General features: G+C 42.3%; 1 protein-coding gene across 1 annotated transcript; it reads left to right on the top strand.

Annotated features, from left to right (window-relative positions):
* The first annotated feature begins 5,574 nt into the window (after nt 1–5,574).
* Nucleotides 5,575–14,305, top strand: LOC124633382. Its single transcript, XM_047168577.1, has 6 exons — nt 5,575–5,797; nt 5,887–6,035; nt 6,467–6,606; nt 8,346–8,534; nt 13,750–13,839; nt 14,022–14,305. Exons 1-6 carry the CDS (start codon nt 5,721–5,723, stop codon nt 14,184–14,186), a joined length of 810 nt encoding a protein of 269 aa, XP_047024533.1. The 5' UTR covers nt 5,575–5,720; the 3' UTR covers nt 14,187–14,305.
* The last annotated feature ends 1,430 nt before the right edge of the window (nt 14,306–15,735 follow it).

The raw sequence follows: 15,735 nt of genomic DNA, 5'->3' as shown, positions 1-15,735 counted from the left end.
AAGACGAAAATTTATGCTGGATTCTCGCCACAGAGTGTCTTTGGTTAGCACGTGTGCCTAGAATTTTCAGCTGTTTTAAGTGTTTTGGTGAACTTTTGTGACTTAGTTTTGTGTTTGTGTGTTGTCCTTGTGTTTGTCTCCAGTGGTGTACTGTTATTTCGGTAACTAACAACTTTTTTACAAGCATAATGGATCAAAATAAACCCCCCGATCCCGATCCTCCCGACATCTCTGCATATGCTCCACTTTCCCCGAACTATCCGCTATCCCAACTCGCTGATGTTGCTTGCAGCATCGCGGACTCCCAGACCCCATCAACCTCGAATACCAGAAAACGCTCCGGAGATGATGCCAACATTGGCGTGTCAACCCCGCCATCTAAACAACAAAGAAACCTAGTTGGCCGCAGCAGGTACTCTGCTACTGATAAGGCACCTTTTATCGTTCATGTCTCTCGATTGGAGCCCCAGCCTAACGCCGGTACCTCTCTTCATCCTGTTACATTCGGAATATTCCTACAAAAACATAGCATTACTAACGTTGTCCGAGATGGTGTTAAAAAAGTTGGTAGGAACCGTGTATCTGTAGAGTTCAAATCCCCTCAGGATGCAAACTCATTCATTATCAACAGCATTTTACACAAGAACCGCTATGTTGCCTCTATCCCCACTTTTAATATAACTCGGATGGGAGTTGTGACTGGTGTTCCCACTGATTTAAATGAAGAGGAAGTCCAAAAGTACTTACAGGTCCCTTCAGGTTGTGGTGAAATCCTGAAAGTTCGTCGCATAAACAGGAAAGTAGTTATTGATGGGGTGACTGAATTCAAGGCAACAGAGACATGTGTACTTACATTTGATGGCCAAGTATTACCTCAAAGAGTATTTTGCTGTTACACCTCCCTTCCAGTTCAGCAATATGTTTATCCCACCATCCAGTGCCGTAAGTGCTGCAGGTTTGGTCATGTGGAACTAGTGTGTCGGTCCAAGCCTCGCTGCAGTAAGTGCGGCCATGATCACCCTGGTGATGGTTGCAGCACTTCTGAGGCGGAGGCATTCTGTGTGCTCTGCTCAGGGAATCATTTTGCAAATAGCAAATCATGCCCGGAGTTGGGTAGACAGAAGGCCATTAAGACGGTTATGGCTGAGAAGTCCCTTTCATATGCTGAAGCTAGCAAATCTGTCCCACTTCCTTCTCGCAATTATGCTAATGCTGCAAAAGCTATTCCCGCCCCCACTCAGTCATACCGCAAAACTGTTTTCCTTAAGCCAAAGACCCATGCCCCTCTATCTCCCTCTTATGATAAAGCTGCCCATCAGCAGATTATTAACTCCCCTGCACCTTCACAGCCTGATGGCTGCGCTCTGAATAACCCATTCATTGATAATAATGTTTCCTCAATAATAGATATTCTTATTATATCTATTATATTATTAACTTCTATCTACAATTCTATCCACCAATAATACCCAATTACCGTCCAACGTTGCCTACCAACTAACTAACCTTTTATTAAATATTAGAAATGGCGCCTCGCCAAGTATTCCTTCAATGGAATGTGAGGAGCGTGTGGCATAAAAAGCACGACCTCATATTCCTCCTCAACAAATTCAAGCCTCTGGCTTGCTCTGTAGCTGAGACTTGGCTCACCCCGAGTCTCAGTTTTAATATGCCACTATTTAATATTCTCAGATGTGACAGATCTGATGGCTATGGAGGGTCGGCTCTCCTTGTTAATAATCGTGTTCCCCTTTCCACCTTGACTCTTCCGGTTCTGGATGGTGATATGAATATAGTTGCGTGTAAAATTGAGGGTATCACTGTTTTATCAGTGTATATTTCCCATCCTCAGCGTAGGTTTTTGACCACCATTAGGGACATTTTGAATAACATAGTGGGACCTGTGCTCGTCATGGGTGATTTCAACTGTCACCACTTTAGATGGGGCTCCAATCGTTGTGATTCGTTTGGGGAAGGTTTAGTAGAAATCTTGGATGATTTAGACCTTTGCATCTTAAATGATGGTAGTCCTACTCGTAGATCCCTTCCAGGACAGCAAAAGAGTTGTGTAGACCTCACATTCTGTTCAGTAGAGTTGGCGGCATCAATTCATTGGGAATGTACTACTCTGACGCATGGTAGCGACCATTACCCCATTGTTGTAACTTTAATTAATAAAACTTATTTAGAGAAAACGTCTCCTCCACTATTGAAGTACAACTTGTCCAAACCTGATTGGTCGAGGTTTGCATCTTTACTGGAGGAGAAAATTAGTGTGCTTCCAAATTTAACTTCAAGTTTCCAAGATTCTTCTGGTCACTGCCATGCTAAGAGCTGTTACGATGGCTTTATCTCGGCCATTACCTCAAGCGCAGACTCTACATTTCCGTTGCGTAACTGTGCCAGAAATAAAATCCCGTCACCCCCGTGGTGGGATCAAGAATGCACATCGGTTATTAAAGAAAGAAAAGAGACCGAAAAACAGTACAATGATGCGATGAATAGCGACAATCTTATACGGTACAGACGAGTGTTAGCTCAATCTCGGCGGCTTCTTCGCAAGAAGAAACGTCGCGGTTGGGTTAAGTTTTGCACTTCTCTATCCCCTTCCACTCCCATTTCAGCAGTTTGGAAGAGCATTAATCGTTTCAGGCGAGGCTGCTCCCCATCTATCTCTTCCCCTATCTCGAGAGAAACTGCTGAATCCTTTTTCGACAAAATTGCTCCAGCCTATGTTCCTTCTTCCTCAGAACTTCTGCTCCCGTCTGTAAATATTGTGGATGATCCTATGAATGAACCATTTTCGTTGGAGGAACTTGATGCGGTATTACGTCATGTTAGGGATTCCGCCCCTGGCATAGACGGCATACCGTACTCATTTGCAGTTCATTTTGGTTTTGAAGCAAAAAAATATTTTTTAGGAATAATAAATTATTGCTATCAATTTGGTTGGGTTCCTGAACAGTGGAAAGCTCAGATAGTAATTCCCCTTTTGAAGCCCGGCAAGACTGCTGATGATCCGAATGGCCTTAGACCAATTGCTTTGTCCTCAGTGTTGGCCAAGATATTGGAACATTTAATTAAAAACAGACTTGAGTGGTTGGTGGAGTCTAGGGATCTACTGCCGAGTAGTCAGTTTGGCTTTAGAAAGGGGCTTAGCACCATGGACAGTGTGGCAATTTTGGTTACTGATATCCGTACAGCCTTTTCCAAAAATGAATCCGCTGTAGCCACTTTCCTTGACATCTCTTCCGCATACGACAGCGTCCTTCTTCCTGTTCTCAGGCAAAAATTGCAACAGCTGAGGATTCCGGGTAAGATGGTACAATGTATATGCGCACTCCTCATGTCTCGCTCTTTGATGCTCAGAGTGCAGGGGGAGGTATTTGAGGTGAGACAGACGTGGAAGGGCCTTCCCCAAGGCTCAGTTCTAAGCCCTCTACTATACAACCTGTATACAGCAGACATTGGCTCCTGCCTTAATTCTGACTGCCACCTTTTACAGTACGCTGACGATCTAGTGTTGTATGTAGTAAATCCATCTATTACGGACGCTGCCTCATCTCTCTGTCTCTCCCTGGACTCTCTGCACACATGGCTTTTGGACCATGGTCTCTCGTTATCCGCCCCAAAAAGCTCGGTAGTGATTTTTTCCCGAAAACTACTGATCCCTCAGGTCTCAGTTAACATTCAAGGACAAGATATCCCCATAGGCAACAAAACAAAATTTTTAGGCGTTTTCTTAGACTCAAAATTATCCGGGATTCACCACTTTAATTACTTGATCAAAAGATGCGAAAGAGCAATCTCCATCTTGAAAGCTCTCGCTGGTGTCTGGTGGGGGGCCCACCCCTTCACTATGAAACTGGTCTACAACGCCTTAGTCCGTAGTATCCTGGACTATGGGTCACACCTGGTGATTCCAAGCAACAAAGGTGCCTTGGCCGGTTTAGATAGGATTCAGTCTCAATGCCTTCGAATCATCTCAGGTTGCATGAAGTCGTCGCCTATTAACGCCTTGCAGGTCGAATGCGCTGAACCCCCCCTAGCCCTAAGACGTCAGTACCTCGCTTCCCGTTTCCTATCCAGGGTTATACCCAAGTCATCTCACCCCCTCATCCCAAAACTCAGAGAGCTTGACACTCTTTGTCACAGCTCCAAATATTGGGAACACAAAGAAATTCCCCTATTCCTAAAAGCATATCGGTTTTTTCAAAATTTAGAATCCCCCATTGCTCCACATCCCAGACTTCCTCTATTTAATTACCCTTATGAAGTACTTTGCTTCACCCCTAAAATATTTTATAACATTGGCATATCCAAAAACTCCCCGTCTGCAAATTCGGCCTTTAATGCGGTTTTGGGTGAACGATGGATTGGGTTTCAAAAGTTCTTCACGGATGCTTCCAAATCAAATGGTGGCTGTACTGGAGCCGCGGTTTACTATCAGAACTCTAAAATAATTTTGAAATTCAGATGTCCGAAGGAGTCTTCAGTATTTACAGGCGAGTGTGTGGCACTATTGGAAGCTTGTCGTTTTATAGAGTCCCATGAGATTAGCTATGGAGTTATATTTACTGACTCCCTTAGCTGTCTCCAAGCCCTATCCCAGAATCCCTTTAGAACTAAACTCCACTGTCCTATTGTCCTGGATATTAAAAAGTCCCTTTTCTCCTGCACTAGGCAAGAGAAAGAAGTACACTTAGTCTGGATCCCTAGCCACTGCGGTATAGCGGGCAATGAATGTGCCGATGCATTGGCCAAAGATGCGTGTTCATCTGAGTCCGCTGACCTTGCACACTTCTCCCTTCAAGGGCATGACCTGCTAAACCTCCCCAAATTGAGTCTTGAGACCTCGTGGCAGGAATGGTGGAACATCTCAGGCAAAAAGAAGGGTAGCTCTTATTTCGCCATTCAACCGGTTGTAAAACCAAAACCGTGGTTTTCCAATTTCAAAAAATACCCTAAACGGGTAATCTCAGTCCTGTGCAGAATACGGTTAGGTCACTGCTGTACACCGGTCTTTCTGCGCAAAATTCGGGTGCAGGATTCATCCCTCTGCGAGTGTGGTCTGGATGAAGGTACCCTGGACCATATATTTTTTGACTGTCCTATCAACTCATCCTTTGATTTATATGGTCGTCTCCAAAAACTTAAAATCCCTCTCCCGACTAATTTCCGTTCCCTCCTATCCCACTCCTGTCCAGAACTGCTCCAGATGCTGTTGATGTTTATTAATCAAAACAATATTAAATTATAAACTGTGGCCTATATTTAGGCCACAGTTTGTATGGTTGTGGTATATATTTTATGTTATGTGTTACTAACATTTTGTTGTTGTTTTTATATATGTAAGTGTATTTCTGTTTGTTTCAGTGTCGTCCTACTAACACATTAAGTTACACAAGATCGGCCACAGCACCATCTTAAATCAATATATATATATATATTTTTTTATTTATTTTTTTTAATTGTAAGCACTTCTTGCTTCTCATTTCACTTGTCATTGGCAGAATCGTCGAAGTTGACATCGACACGGATTGCCATATACAAAAATAGAATAGAATAGAAAATTTATGCTTAATGCATTAAATATTTGATAAGTAAATTGCGCTTTATAAAATAAATATCTAGTGTATATAATAAAATATAAACATACTTTTGTATTATAATAGTGTTGTATAATAGTATAACAATAATATCTTCAAGGATATTCCAACATGGGACGTAAAATTCCAGCAAAGAAACATCGTGGTGTTAAAGATCCTCTAGTGCAACAAGCTAAACGTTTAGAGAGGTGTGATATAGTAGTAATGATCCAATATAAATTAATGAAGACCATGATTCATAACCTGTGATTACAAATTGCCCTAATTTTAATTTTAGCTTAAAGGGCAAAATAAATGCTCCTCCCAAAGATCCTGACGAGCAGCCAGTGCCGAGGTCACTGACACGGCTTTTCGCATTTCAGGATCAGGACAAGAGAAGAAGGAAAGTAAAGAAGAGCAGTCACAGTCCACTAACACAGAATAAAGGTAACTATGTTAATGTACACACTGGAATCTGTTCTGTGAAGGCACCAGGACAGTTGGAGATTGGCATTCAGTGCCCATTTTCAGTCAAACCAAAGGTCCTGATGAGTTTAGTCTTATTTTTGGTTATTCTATGTGATAGAACTCAAAAAACATTTGTTAGAATTTTTATTTTTGATGAAGTCCTCTTTTTTTTTACACCCTGTGCTGTACTCTGACCAAAGTCTCTGATGTTGCTATGCTAGATCTAATATATAGTATCTGTTTGATGAATATTTCATGTTTATTTTCATACAAGTAATCTGTCTCCTATTCTTAAAGAAAATTAAGTGTTACTACTTGTACTCAAGTTACAAGACTTGGTTAGAAACAGTGTTACCCTCCATGTGGCCTGTATGTTGTTTCAAAGTGTTATGTTTATTGTTTCTAATTAGATGGTAGCATAAGCAGTATTGCTCGTAACCCGCTGTCTGGTCTCCACAAGCTACCGGGCGAGTCGGGACGTGCTTTCTCTCTCCGCATCAATAGTGCAGTCAAGGCTCTCCACAATCCTGATGAAGAATTGCACTACCCGGTATAGTGATGATCTTGTTTATGCTAGACTGGAATCACGTTTAAACATTAAGCCGGATTTACATTTGTCTGACGTGTTGTGTTGTGATGCATCAGAATGGTATCAGTTTCATACATTTAGTATGGTGAGATTTATATTTGTGTGTCGCGATCTGTTGTGATGGCTTTGATTTAAAGTTTTAGAAGAGAATTTAATTGTTTTTTTGCATTTTAATCGCATCGTTCTCAATCTCTTTAACGAGACAGTAAAACTCGCCTTTAGACTCTCTTTTATTATTCACTGGATGAACCCAATATCTTCTTCTGTTAATTTTGTTTTTATAAGAGTTGCCAGCACCAAAAATTCATATCTTCTTCATACTCTGAATCAGAGTCAGATGATTCATGAGATAACATCGTAATCGTATGAACTCTCCGAGAGCTATGACTGTATTGATTCAAAATATCGTCAGAGGCCGTCAGAACACAACTTAAAGATGTGAACACTAGCCATCACGTCAGAGCCCGTAGTGACACAACATGTCAGACAAATGTAAATCCGGCTTTATACTTTTATGGCTGTTCCCAATATTGTATCTATCTGTTGTTTTCCTTTCTTTTACTGTGTAGCCAAGTAAACCGATACATAGCCATCCCAATGAGGCGGAATACCTATTTGCAATTCAGCATAGAAAATAAGAGAGTTGTTGAGTTTACATATTTTGTTGTCGAGTCCCCCCGACCTTCTCTGGTCTTCATCATCGGATCAGCTCCAAACCTTCACTGTTGCAAAGGTCTATTCAATACAAATAATACAAGCCCAAACACGAGGTAGTTTACATATTCAGTTGTCGAGTTCCCTCGACCTTCTTTCGTCTCCATCATCAGGTTAGCTCCGAATTTTCACTGTTGCATAGTGTTATAAGACATACATCTTATAGTCAAGTTTTTATCCTGCGCATGCCTACAACTTTCAAAAGTTGCCCTGAATTTCTCAGGGTTTCCATCATCAGATCCTGACCTGATGATTATGGGACCACCTGTGAGGTATACCCTATCAAACAAAAAAATAATTTAATAAAATAGTCCATTCATAGTTCTATGAACGATGTTTTCATAACAGCGCCTGAACAATTTTTAAAGCATTTTTTTCGTATGAAGGTGTAAAAAAAATGAATTAGAGAGTATGCCATATTTTTTTAAACATTTTTATCTTTTTTTTGAGATACGTCACATTGTTATAGGACGTGGGGCAATTTTGTATGGATTGTGATCCGTCTTCTTTTCTAGCTATATAGCATGTGTTTAGGATGGCTGCTTTCTGTAGAGTGAGGTAGGTATACTTAGATTATAGTAGGTATACAATTTGAAATGAACATTGCCAGAGACGTTCTGTCAGCACTTTTTTTTCCTGGCAAATTAAATATTGACAGCAATAATGTATTTATTTGTTGTTGTGTAATGTACCTTACAGTCTTCTACTTGATGATCATCAGTAATATTGAAGGGGCTATTTTAATGTATTTTTTTAGTTGCCAGACCAACACTAGGGACCAAACAACCCCTAAGATATTAAAAGAAATGGAGTATTTGCGCCTTGTGAAATAAATTAGTTAGGTGAAATTTAAAGTAGGCTAAAAACAGTGTCTATAGTGTATCTGTCATAGTATGCTAGCTTACTAATTTATTTGGCAAGGCGTGCGGCCGTGACCGTGAGAACTGTACATAGCTGTTGAAGAAGACGGCGTCGTGTATGCGCAGGCCGACATGGAGGCGGGCGACGAGAAGGGCGAGCGCATGGCGGAGCTGCGCGAGCGCCGAGCGCGCAAGCGACGCCGCGCAGCCGCGGGCCCCGCCGGCCCGCCCGCCGCCGCCGCCGACCCGCCCGCGCTGTCGCGCACGCAGCGGCTGGCGCTTAAGAAGAAGGCCAGGAAGCTGAAGGCCTCTGAGGTGACTGCTATCTATACTGTATACTTGCGAAGTTCAACCGATTCTAAACAGGCGTCGTCCCAAACTAGGACCCATATACTTAACGTTATGTTCAACTCGATTTTCAAAATGACGGCATTTAAGGAAATCCCTACTATAATATTATAAATGCGAAAGTAACTCTGTCTGTCTGTCTGTTTCACTTTCACGTCTGAACCACTGAACTGATTTTAATAAAATTTGGTACAGAGATAGAGTTGATTTTGAGAAGGAACATAAGATAGTACTTATTCCGAACTTTTGAGAAGTTCTCTTGAGAAGAAATGCGATATAACTGAACCTGACGCGGGCGAAGCCGCGGGTGGAAGCTAGTAAGCTATATAAAAGTAGACTTAAGAATCTCCGAGCCTTTTTCCCAACCATGTTGGGGTCGGCTTCCAGTCTAACCGGATTCAGCTGAGTACCAGTGCTTTACAAGAAGCGACTGCCTATCTGACCTCCTCAACCCAGTTACCCGGGCAACCCAATATCCCTTGGTTAGACTGGTGTCAGACTTACTGGCTTCTGACTACCCGTAACGACTGCCAAGGATGTTCAATGACAGCCGGGACCTACAGTTTAACGGGCCATCCGAAACACAGTCATTGATGTCTAAGAATACTTCGAAAGGGGTATAATTTAGGCGGTCACCAAAAATATTTTTAAGACTCTAAGCTGAGGCACCAAATAAAATAAACAACTCCAAAAAAAATAAATTGACTTTATTAAAAAGGTACTAAAGTATACAGGGTTATAGGTAAAACACTAACAACCTCTCAGGACCATATTACTAATATCATAAACTAAAACTTTTGTTCTATGACTTTAATAATTCTCAGATTTTAGTTCATCAAAATTTTCACACAAAAATTAAAATATTTCAAGTGTACGCTCTAAAAGTTACGAAGTCTATGCGAAGCACAGTAAACAGTAGTACAAAAGACAGCGGAGGGGAGCAGGGAGCGGGGCTCGGACGGGGGGGGGGGGGGGGGGGGGGAGCGTTTGACCTATTTACGAGCGGCCGTCAGTCGTTTTTATGCGCCCGCGTCGCAACATACGTGTCCTTGTAGGGAAATTCGGTCAAATCAAATCAAATCAAATCGTTTATTTTGCAAAGAATATGGGTACAAAATAAGATGTTAGATTTGGATTTTGTTAGACGGTGGTGCGAACGTAATTATCTTTACAGTATGTCGTATCGATATTCAAATGTCGAGTACACGGAAATGGTGCGAACGCTGGCTAGGTGTGATGACAATGTTTCGGAAGCCTGTCGCCAATACGCCATACGATTCCCAAACATCCCTACACCTCATGCTAGCCGCCACATAGCGGTTACGAGATTACGGGCAATTCCGGCATGCCATCAGGGATAGAGATCGTCCACCGAGGCACACAGTACGTGAAGAAGACGATATTTTGTTTTTTTTTATTTGACCTTTTCGTAAAAAGGCGGGAAATCGTAGCGTAGCGAGTTACCAATTCAAAAGTATGACTAGGTACGAGAATAGTGCGGGAGGCGTAGGGTAGACAAAATTTTGCATTCATTCTAAAAATGCAAACCCTTCACCAAACGAATTTATTGTAATGTGTGATAATCTCGACTCGTCCGCACACTCTAAGGTCGACTAATCGCTCGACTGGTCTCGATCGGGCCTTTTGTTGGTGAAGAAATGGTAGGGGCGCGCTTATCACTATAGCAAAATAGAGTTGAAATGTGTTAGATAGACCAATGAAATCTTTTAGGTTTGTTTTTGGCAAATGTATTATGTTTTATAAAAAGTCATAGAACAAAAGTTGTAGTTTATGACTTTAGTAATACAGTCCTGCAAGGTTGTTAGTGATTTACCAATAACCCTGTAGAAAAATCGCAAATCTCGCACAAATATTATTTTTGGTTCCCAAAATGGATTAATGGTCACCAAATTCTATCCAATTAAAAGATACTACTTTTATTACTACCAAAAAGTTAGTGACGAAAACGAATCGCTGCAAAACAGACTCCACGTAGTCTGGTCTGCCCTACCCCTAGAGTGCAATTCAAAACCGCGTAGGCGCGGAGGGGCGAGGCGGCCTGCGAGCTGAGGCGCAGGTAGTTTTAAGGCTCGCCGCCGGGGCTGAGGCTGGCCGGCGGGGCCGGCCAGCAAGCCGAAGCTGCGGTGGTGAGCGTGAAAACCATCTGCGACGATAAGCTCGCATGGCACCGCCGGAGCCCTGCAGCGCCGGAGCCGTGACAGAAGCCATGCTTGCTGCATGTTGCGTGCTTACATTTTAAACGCACTGAGTTACACACAAATTCATATATGTAACAATAAATAAGCGACGTACGTTTGGGAACCCTAGTATATTAATTGGTATTTGGGAAATATTCTAGCGATCGTTAGCTTTTTTAGTCTAACAAAAATGACCAAATTAGGAGTCATGGTATTACATAATTGGTAACATCTAAGTAGTGACAATATATAATATTTGGTCTAAAGTGTATTTTAAAGGCGTCCATATATTTTTTTAGTAGTCAATAATACGAAAAAATGGTTTTATCTAATAATATTTTTGGAAACGTTATTTGGTGACCATTTATCCATTTTGGTAACCGTTTAGACTTTTTTTGGTAGTAAAATAGGTACTTTTTTGGGTGGTGTTTAAACACAAGCCCTTAGAAAGTACATACAAACTTAGAAAAGTTTCATTGGTACTTGCCTGACCTGGAATCGAACCTGCGCCCTCATACTTGAGAGGTTGGTTCTTTGCCCACTAGGCCACCACGACTTTTTTTACAAGCTTTTATTTAACTTGCAATGTATGTATGTATGTATGTATGTATGTATGTAACTATGTGTGTTCGGGTGGAATTTTACAACTCAATTTTAAGGCACTTGCCCTCAACCGATTGAGCTGCAATTTTGCATACATGTTTAGTTTGGATGACAATGCATGTTAAGCTATGTGACGTCATCCTAAATCCAACATGTCTAAATATACAAGATGGCGGACTAGTTATTTTTAAAGTACCTATACAATATGGGTATCAAATGAAAGGGATTGACAAGTAGAACACATCGCACTTTACGAAATAAAAATCCAAAATAGCCGCCGCTACAAAATGGTGAATAACCTATTTTTTTCAATCCCATCCATACCTATGGGTATCCCATGACAGGCAAGTAGAATAAAGTGCACTTTACCAAATCAAAACTAAAAAGTATAAAATAAATTGAGGTAAAAAAATCTTTAAAAACAAGCTTTTATTTAAATGCGCTAAAAATAAAAAAATAAACTTTTACTGTAACTTTACTGATTTATGTTTTAAAAGCTTGTCGCGATTTTACTAAGAAAGTAAATACGAGTACTTAAATCTCGCGACAAGCTTTTAAAACATAAATCAGTAAAGTTACAGTAAAAGTTTATTTTTTTATTTTTAGCGCATTTAAATAAAAGCTTGTTTTTTAAAAGTAGACTTAAGAATGTGTTATATTATTTATTTCTACAAAATATACAAATTGGGTAACTGCTATCTGCTGTCCCGTGCCTCAGCCCGAAGTTTACTTTAATACCCACATCATTAATTATGGCACTGATTTAAAAAGGCATTTCAGGCAATAAATTAACCATTTTGGTAAGGTAAAAATTATAAATGTCACGTTTAGGGATGATTTATATTAGGCAAGGCCGTGTCCGGGCTTTTACGAAATTATAAAGACGAGCGTCGTTTGTGGCCCGGACGGGCCACGGATCATGCACTGTGAAATATAAACTGTTTCACATCCGTGCCCCGTACGAGCCACGTACACGGCACGCCCCGGACACGGCCCGGCCTAATATAAATAACTATTTCAGCAATTCTTATTCCGTAATTTTTACCGCTCATTTGTTTATTGGACTGCTCAGATCTTTTAGAATTTATATTGTGTGATAAAATAACCGACCAAACGGTTTTTTATTACTGTCCATATTTTACTGTCTCGGTAATTAACCGACTGCCATTAAATTAAATAACTGCTCAATACTTATGTTTTTGAACTGATTATAATAACATCACGACTATTTAAATAACAGCGCAAAAAATTAGTTCCCACTAATTATCCGATAAAGTTCGTGAGTTTGTAACATACTTATAATTATTATTGTACTTACCTAACTTGGGGACAATGCAGCTTCCGAAAAGCGAAATATTTGTTCAAATCGGTTGAGTAGCTTCTAGGGCACAGTACAGGCGCCAGCAGCCCAAGCTGATAAACTTTACCAATCGATCATTAACCTTCGATTAAGTATCGTGATAAAGTTGAAAATCTATACAAGAAATGCATCCGTCCGCGCTTCATCTATTGGATATGGGTGCAGGTGAGACAAAGAAAAGACGTGTATCCTTGACGACTGTTATATTTCGAATGAGTGTCTATTATAGAATGTAGGTACGATTGAAGTGAACATTGAACGATTGAATGTTTGACGAATGATTGAAGTAGGTATGCTTTGTATAAACTTGGATATTTGTATAGGTAGGTGTATACGTACGTCGTACATAATACGTATATTCCAACATCATCTAAGGGCGCCAAAACAAAACTGCTATGCGATGCGATTCGATGCGAATTCGCAAAAGTCTGGAAGTTGGTGATTGATACACCCGTGCATCGGAGATAGGGCTGCCATCCGTCCGGGTTTCCCCGGATTTGTCCTCGTTTGGAGGTCGTTCGGGGGCCGTCCGGGCGGGTTTCAAGAAGTGTCCGGAGAAAACCCGGACACTTTTCTTGTGAGGAAGCACCTCATTGAATTTAAGTATATGTTAATAGTAAATGGATTACAAATAAGGTATTGTTTTGTTTTAGAAAATCGTACCCGTTCGGGGAAAAAATGCGAATTACGCCAAATGTCCGGGTTTTTTTAATGTTTGTCCGGGTTTGGCGAAATTCGAGATGGCATCCCTAATCGGAGAGCACATTAATGTCGGTCCTGCGCCTGATCTCTCTCCGGTCGTGTCGGATTGCCGTCCCATCGCGCTATGAGTGAAGGAATAGTGAGTGCACCTGTCTCTGAGCAAATGCTTGTGCACTATAATAATATATGTCCTGCGCAACTGGCTGATCCTTGAGAACAGCCGCCGTAGCGGATAATCGGCTAGGAGGACATTAGGTTTTGTGGTTAGTTGTAAATGTTTGAGGTAATGTGCTCTCATTGGGCATGTGTCGGGTTGCAGGCTCGGAGCGAGCGGCACGAGGTGGTGTACGAGCGCGTGGCGTTCGGCGACGTGACGCACGCGCCGCCCAGCCTGCGCGCCGCCGCACGGGTCAGTACGCTCTCATTGGGCATGTGTCGAGTTGCAGGCGAGCGAGCGAGCGGCACGAGGTGGTGTACGAGCGCGTGGCGTTCGGCGACGTGACGCACGCGCTGCCCAGGAATATCCTTCCTCCTTATAAATCCTTGTAATGAATTTCCTTCAGCGAATATATACGTGTATCCCCCCCACAGCCCGGGCGCCGGGAGCTGCTGCTGACGCGGCTGCTGGCGCCGGCGCCGGCGGGGGCCGGGGCGGGGGCTGGAGCGGGGGCCGGGGCGGGCGAGGCGGCGCGCGCGGCGGCGGTGGCGGCGTACCGCGCGCTGAAGGCGCAGCGCCCGCGCCCGCCGCGCAGCTAGCCCCGCGCCCGCCGCCGCGCCTGCGCACTGGCGCGTTACGTTACGTTCCAGTGTCACTCTGTATAAACATACTTGTGCGTGCAAAGTGTCAAGTCTCAATAATAACATGAAAATAAAAAGCTTATTTTATTGAACACAAGAAAAAGCCCATGATCTGTTTATTTAAACTGAACCAGCACTAAAAGAGTTCGTGCCGAGGCTGAGGCCGAACCTGTTCCTGAAACATGAACGACATTTCTCTTAGTAGATTTACAAAAACACGTCAGTGCGACAGCTCATCTGTCCTGACCCTTATCTACTCAGAAAGAACCTTAACCCATTTCCCATTAAATTGCGTTACTACTTCGTAAAAACGACATGGGTTATGTATGTTGGCTTTCGGTGGTAACTTGGCGCGAGACTCCAGTGGGGCGCCCGCCGTTGCGGCGCGCGCATGTTTGTATGTATTGCAGCTACAAAAGTATCCAGAAGATATCCAGCTATGCGGTTTATTCAAAATGCAAGGATGACAATACAATCTGTCAGCATAACCCACAGTCACCGAGTACATGATATCAGAACGTATTGATACTAGGTGTCAACTCTGTACTAGTGACGGTCACTGTGATTATTATCCACGGACGGACGGACAGACATGGCGAAACTATAAGGCGTCGTCCTAATTGGCAGCGATCGCGCGATTGCGCGATGCGTTCTCGTCGTGCGATGAGTTCAAACATACAGATTTCATCAGAGTGTCCTATTTGAACCTCGCAAGTAATCGTGCGAGCACATGAAATGCTTAATATGTAATCAAAGCAACAGATCTCTTTTGAGTGTCCTAATTGGTTACATACGTACGCGATGCGTCGACGCGCGAGCGGCGCGGGACGAAAGGGGCAAGGGCCAACACCAGTGACACACAATAGGTACTCGGCTCGCTCGCGGCCGGACGCCATTTTTTGTGTTTTCATACTTCGTGTAAAGCGTTTGGCTATTCTGTTACACACAAGATGACATTCGAAGAAGATTTAATTAACCAATACGTTTACATCCTATTGTTTGGAATAAACAGAGTGAGGACTATAAAAACAGGTTCAAAAGTGAAAGAGCATGGGATATAATATTGCCCGACAGCAAAAACTGTGCATCTCTATAAAGAGCCATCGTGAAAGTGGCGTAAGCGCGACGGAGCGGCGGCATCGCACGATAGACATCGCGCGATCTATTAGGACACCTGTTAGGCGTCGTCTTAATTGGCAGCGATCGCGCGATGGTGCGATGCGTTTTTTTTGATTGCTGCCAATTAGGACGACGCCTAAGGGTTTCTGGTTGACTACGGAACCTTAAAATCGGCCTCTAGACGGAATGTGTAAGATAGGTTCGTAGGTACCTATATAAAAATTATCCCCTATTTTTTCTGGTCATCGAATCAAGCTTCTCTTATAGTTGTTTGTTTGATCTTATTTATTTATTTAACAGTTTGTACACATAAAACACAAACAATCCTACTAATATTATAAACGCGAAAGTTTGTATGTATGGATGTATGGATGTTTGTTACTCTTTC

The sequence above is a fragment of the Helicoverpa zea genome, chromosome 9 (genome assembly GCF_022581195.2).
Source record: "Helicoverpa zea isolate HzStark_Cry1AcR chromosome 9, ilHelZeax1.1, whole genome shotgun sequence".
In the NCBI taxonomy this organism is placed as follows: domain Eukaryota; kingdom Metazoa; phylum Arthropoda; class Insecta; order Lepidoptera; family Noctuidae; genus Helicoverpa; species Helicoverpa zea.
This window is presented reverse-complemented; position numbering and strand designations above follow the sequence as displayed.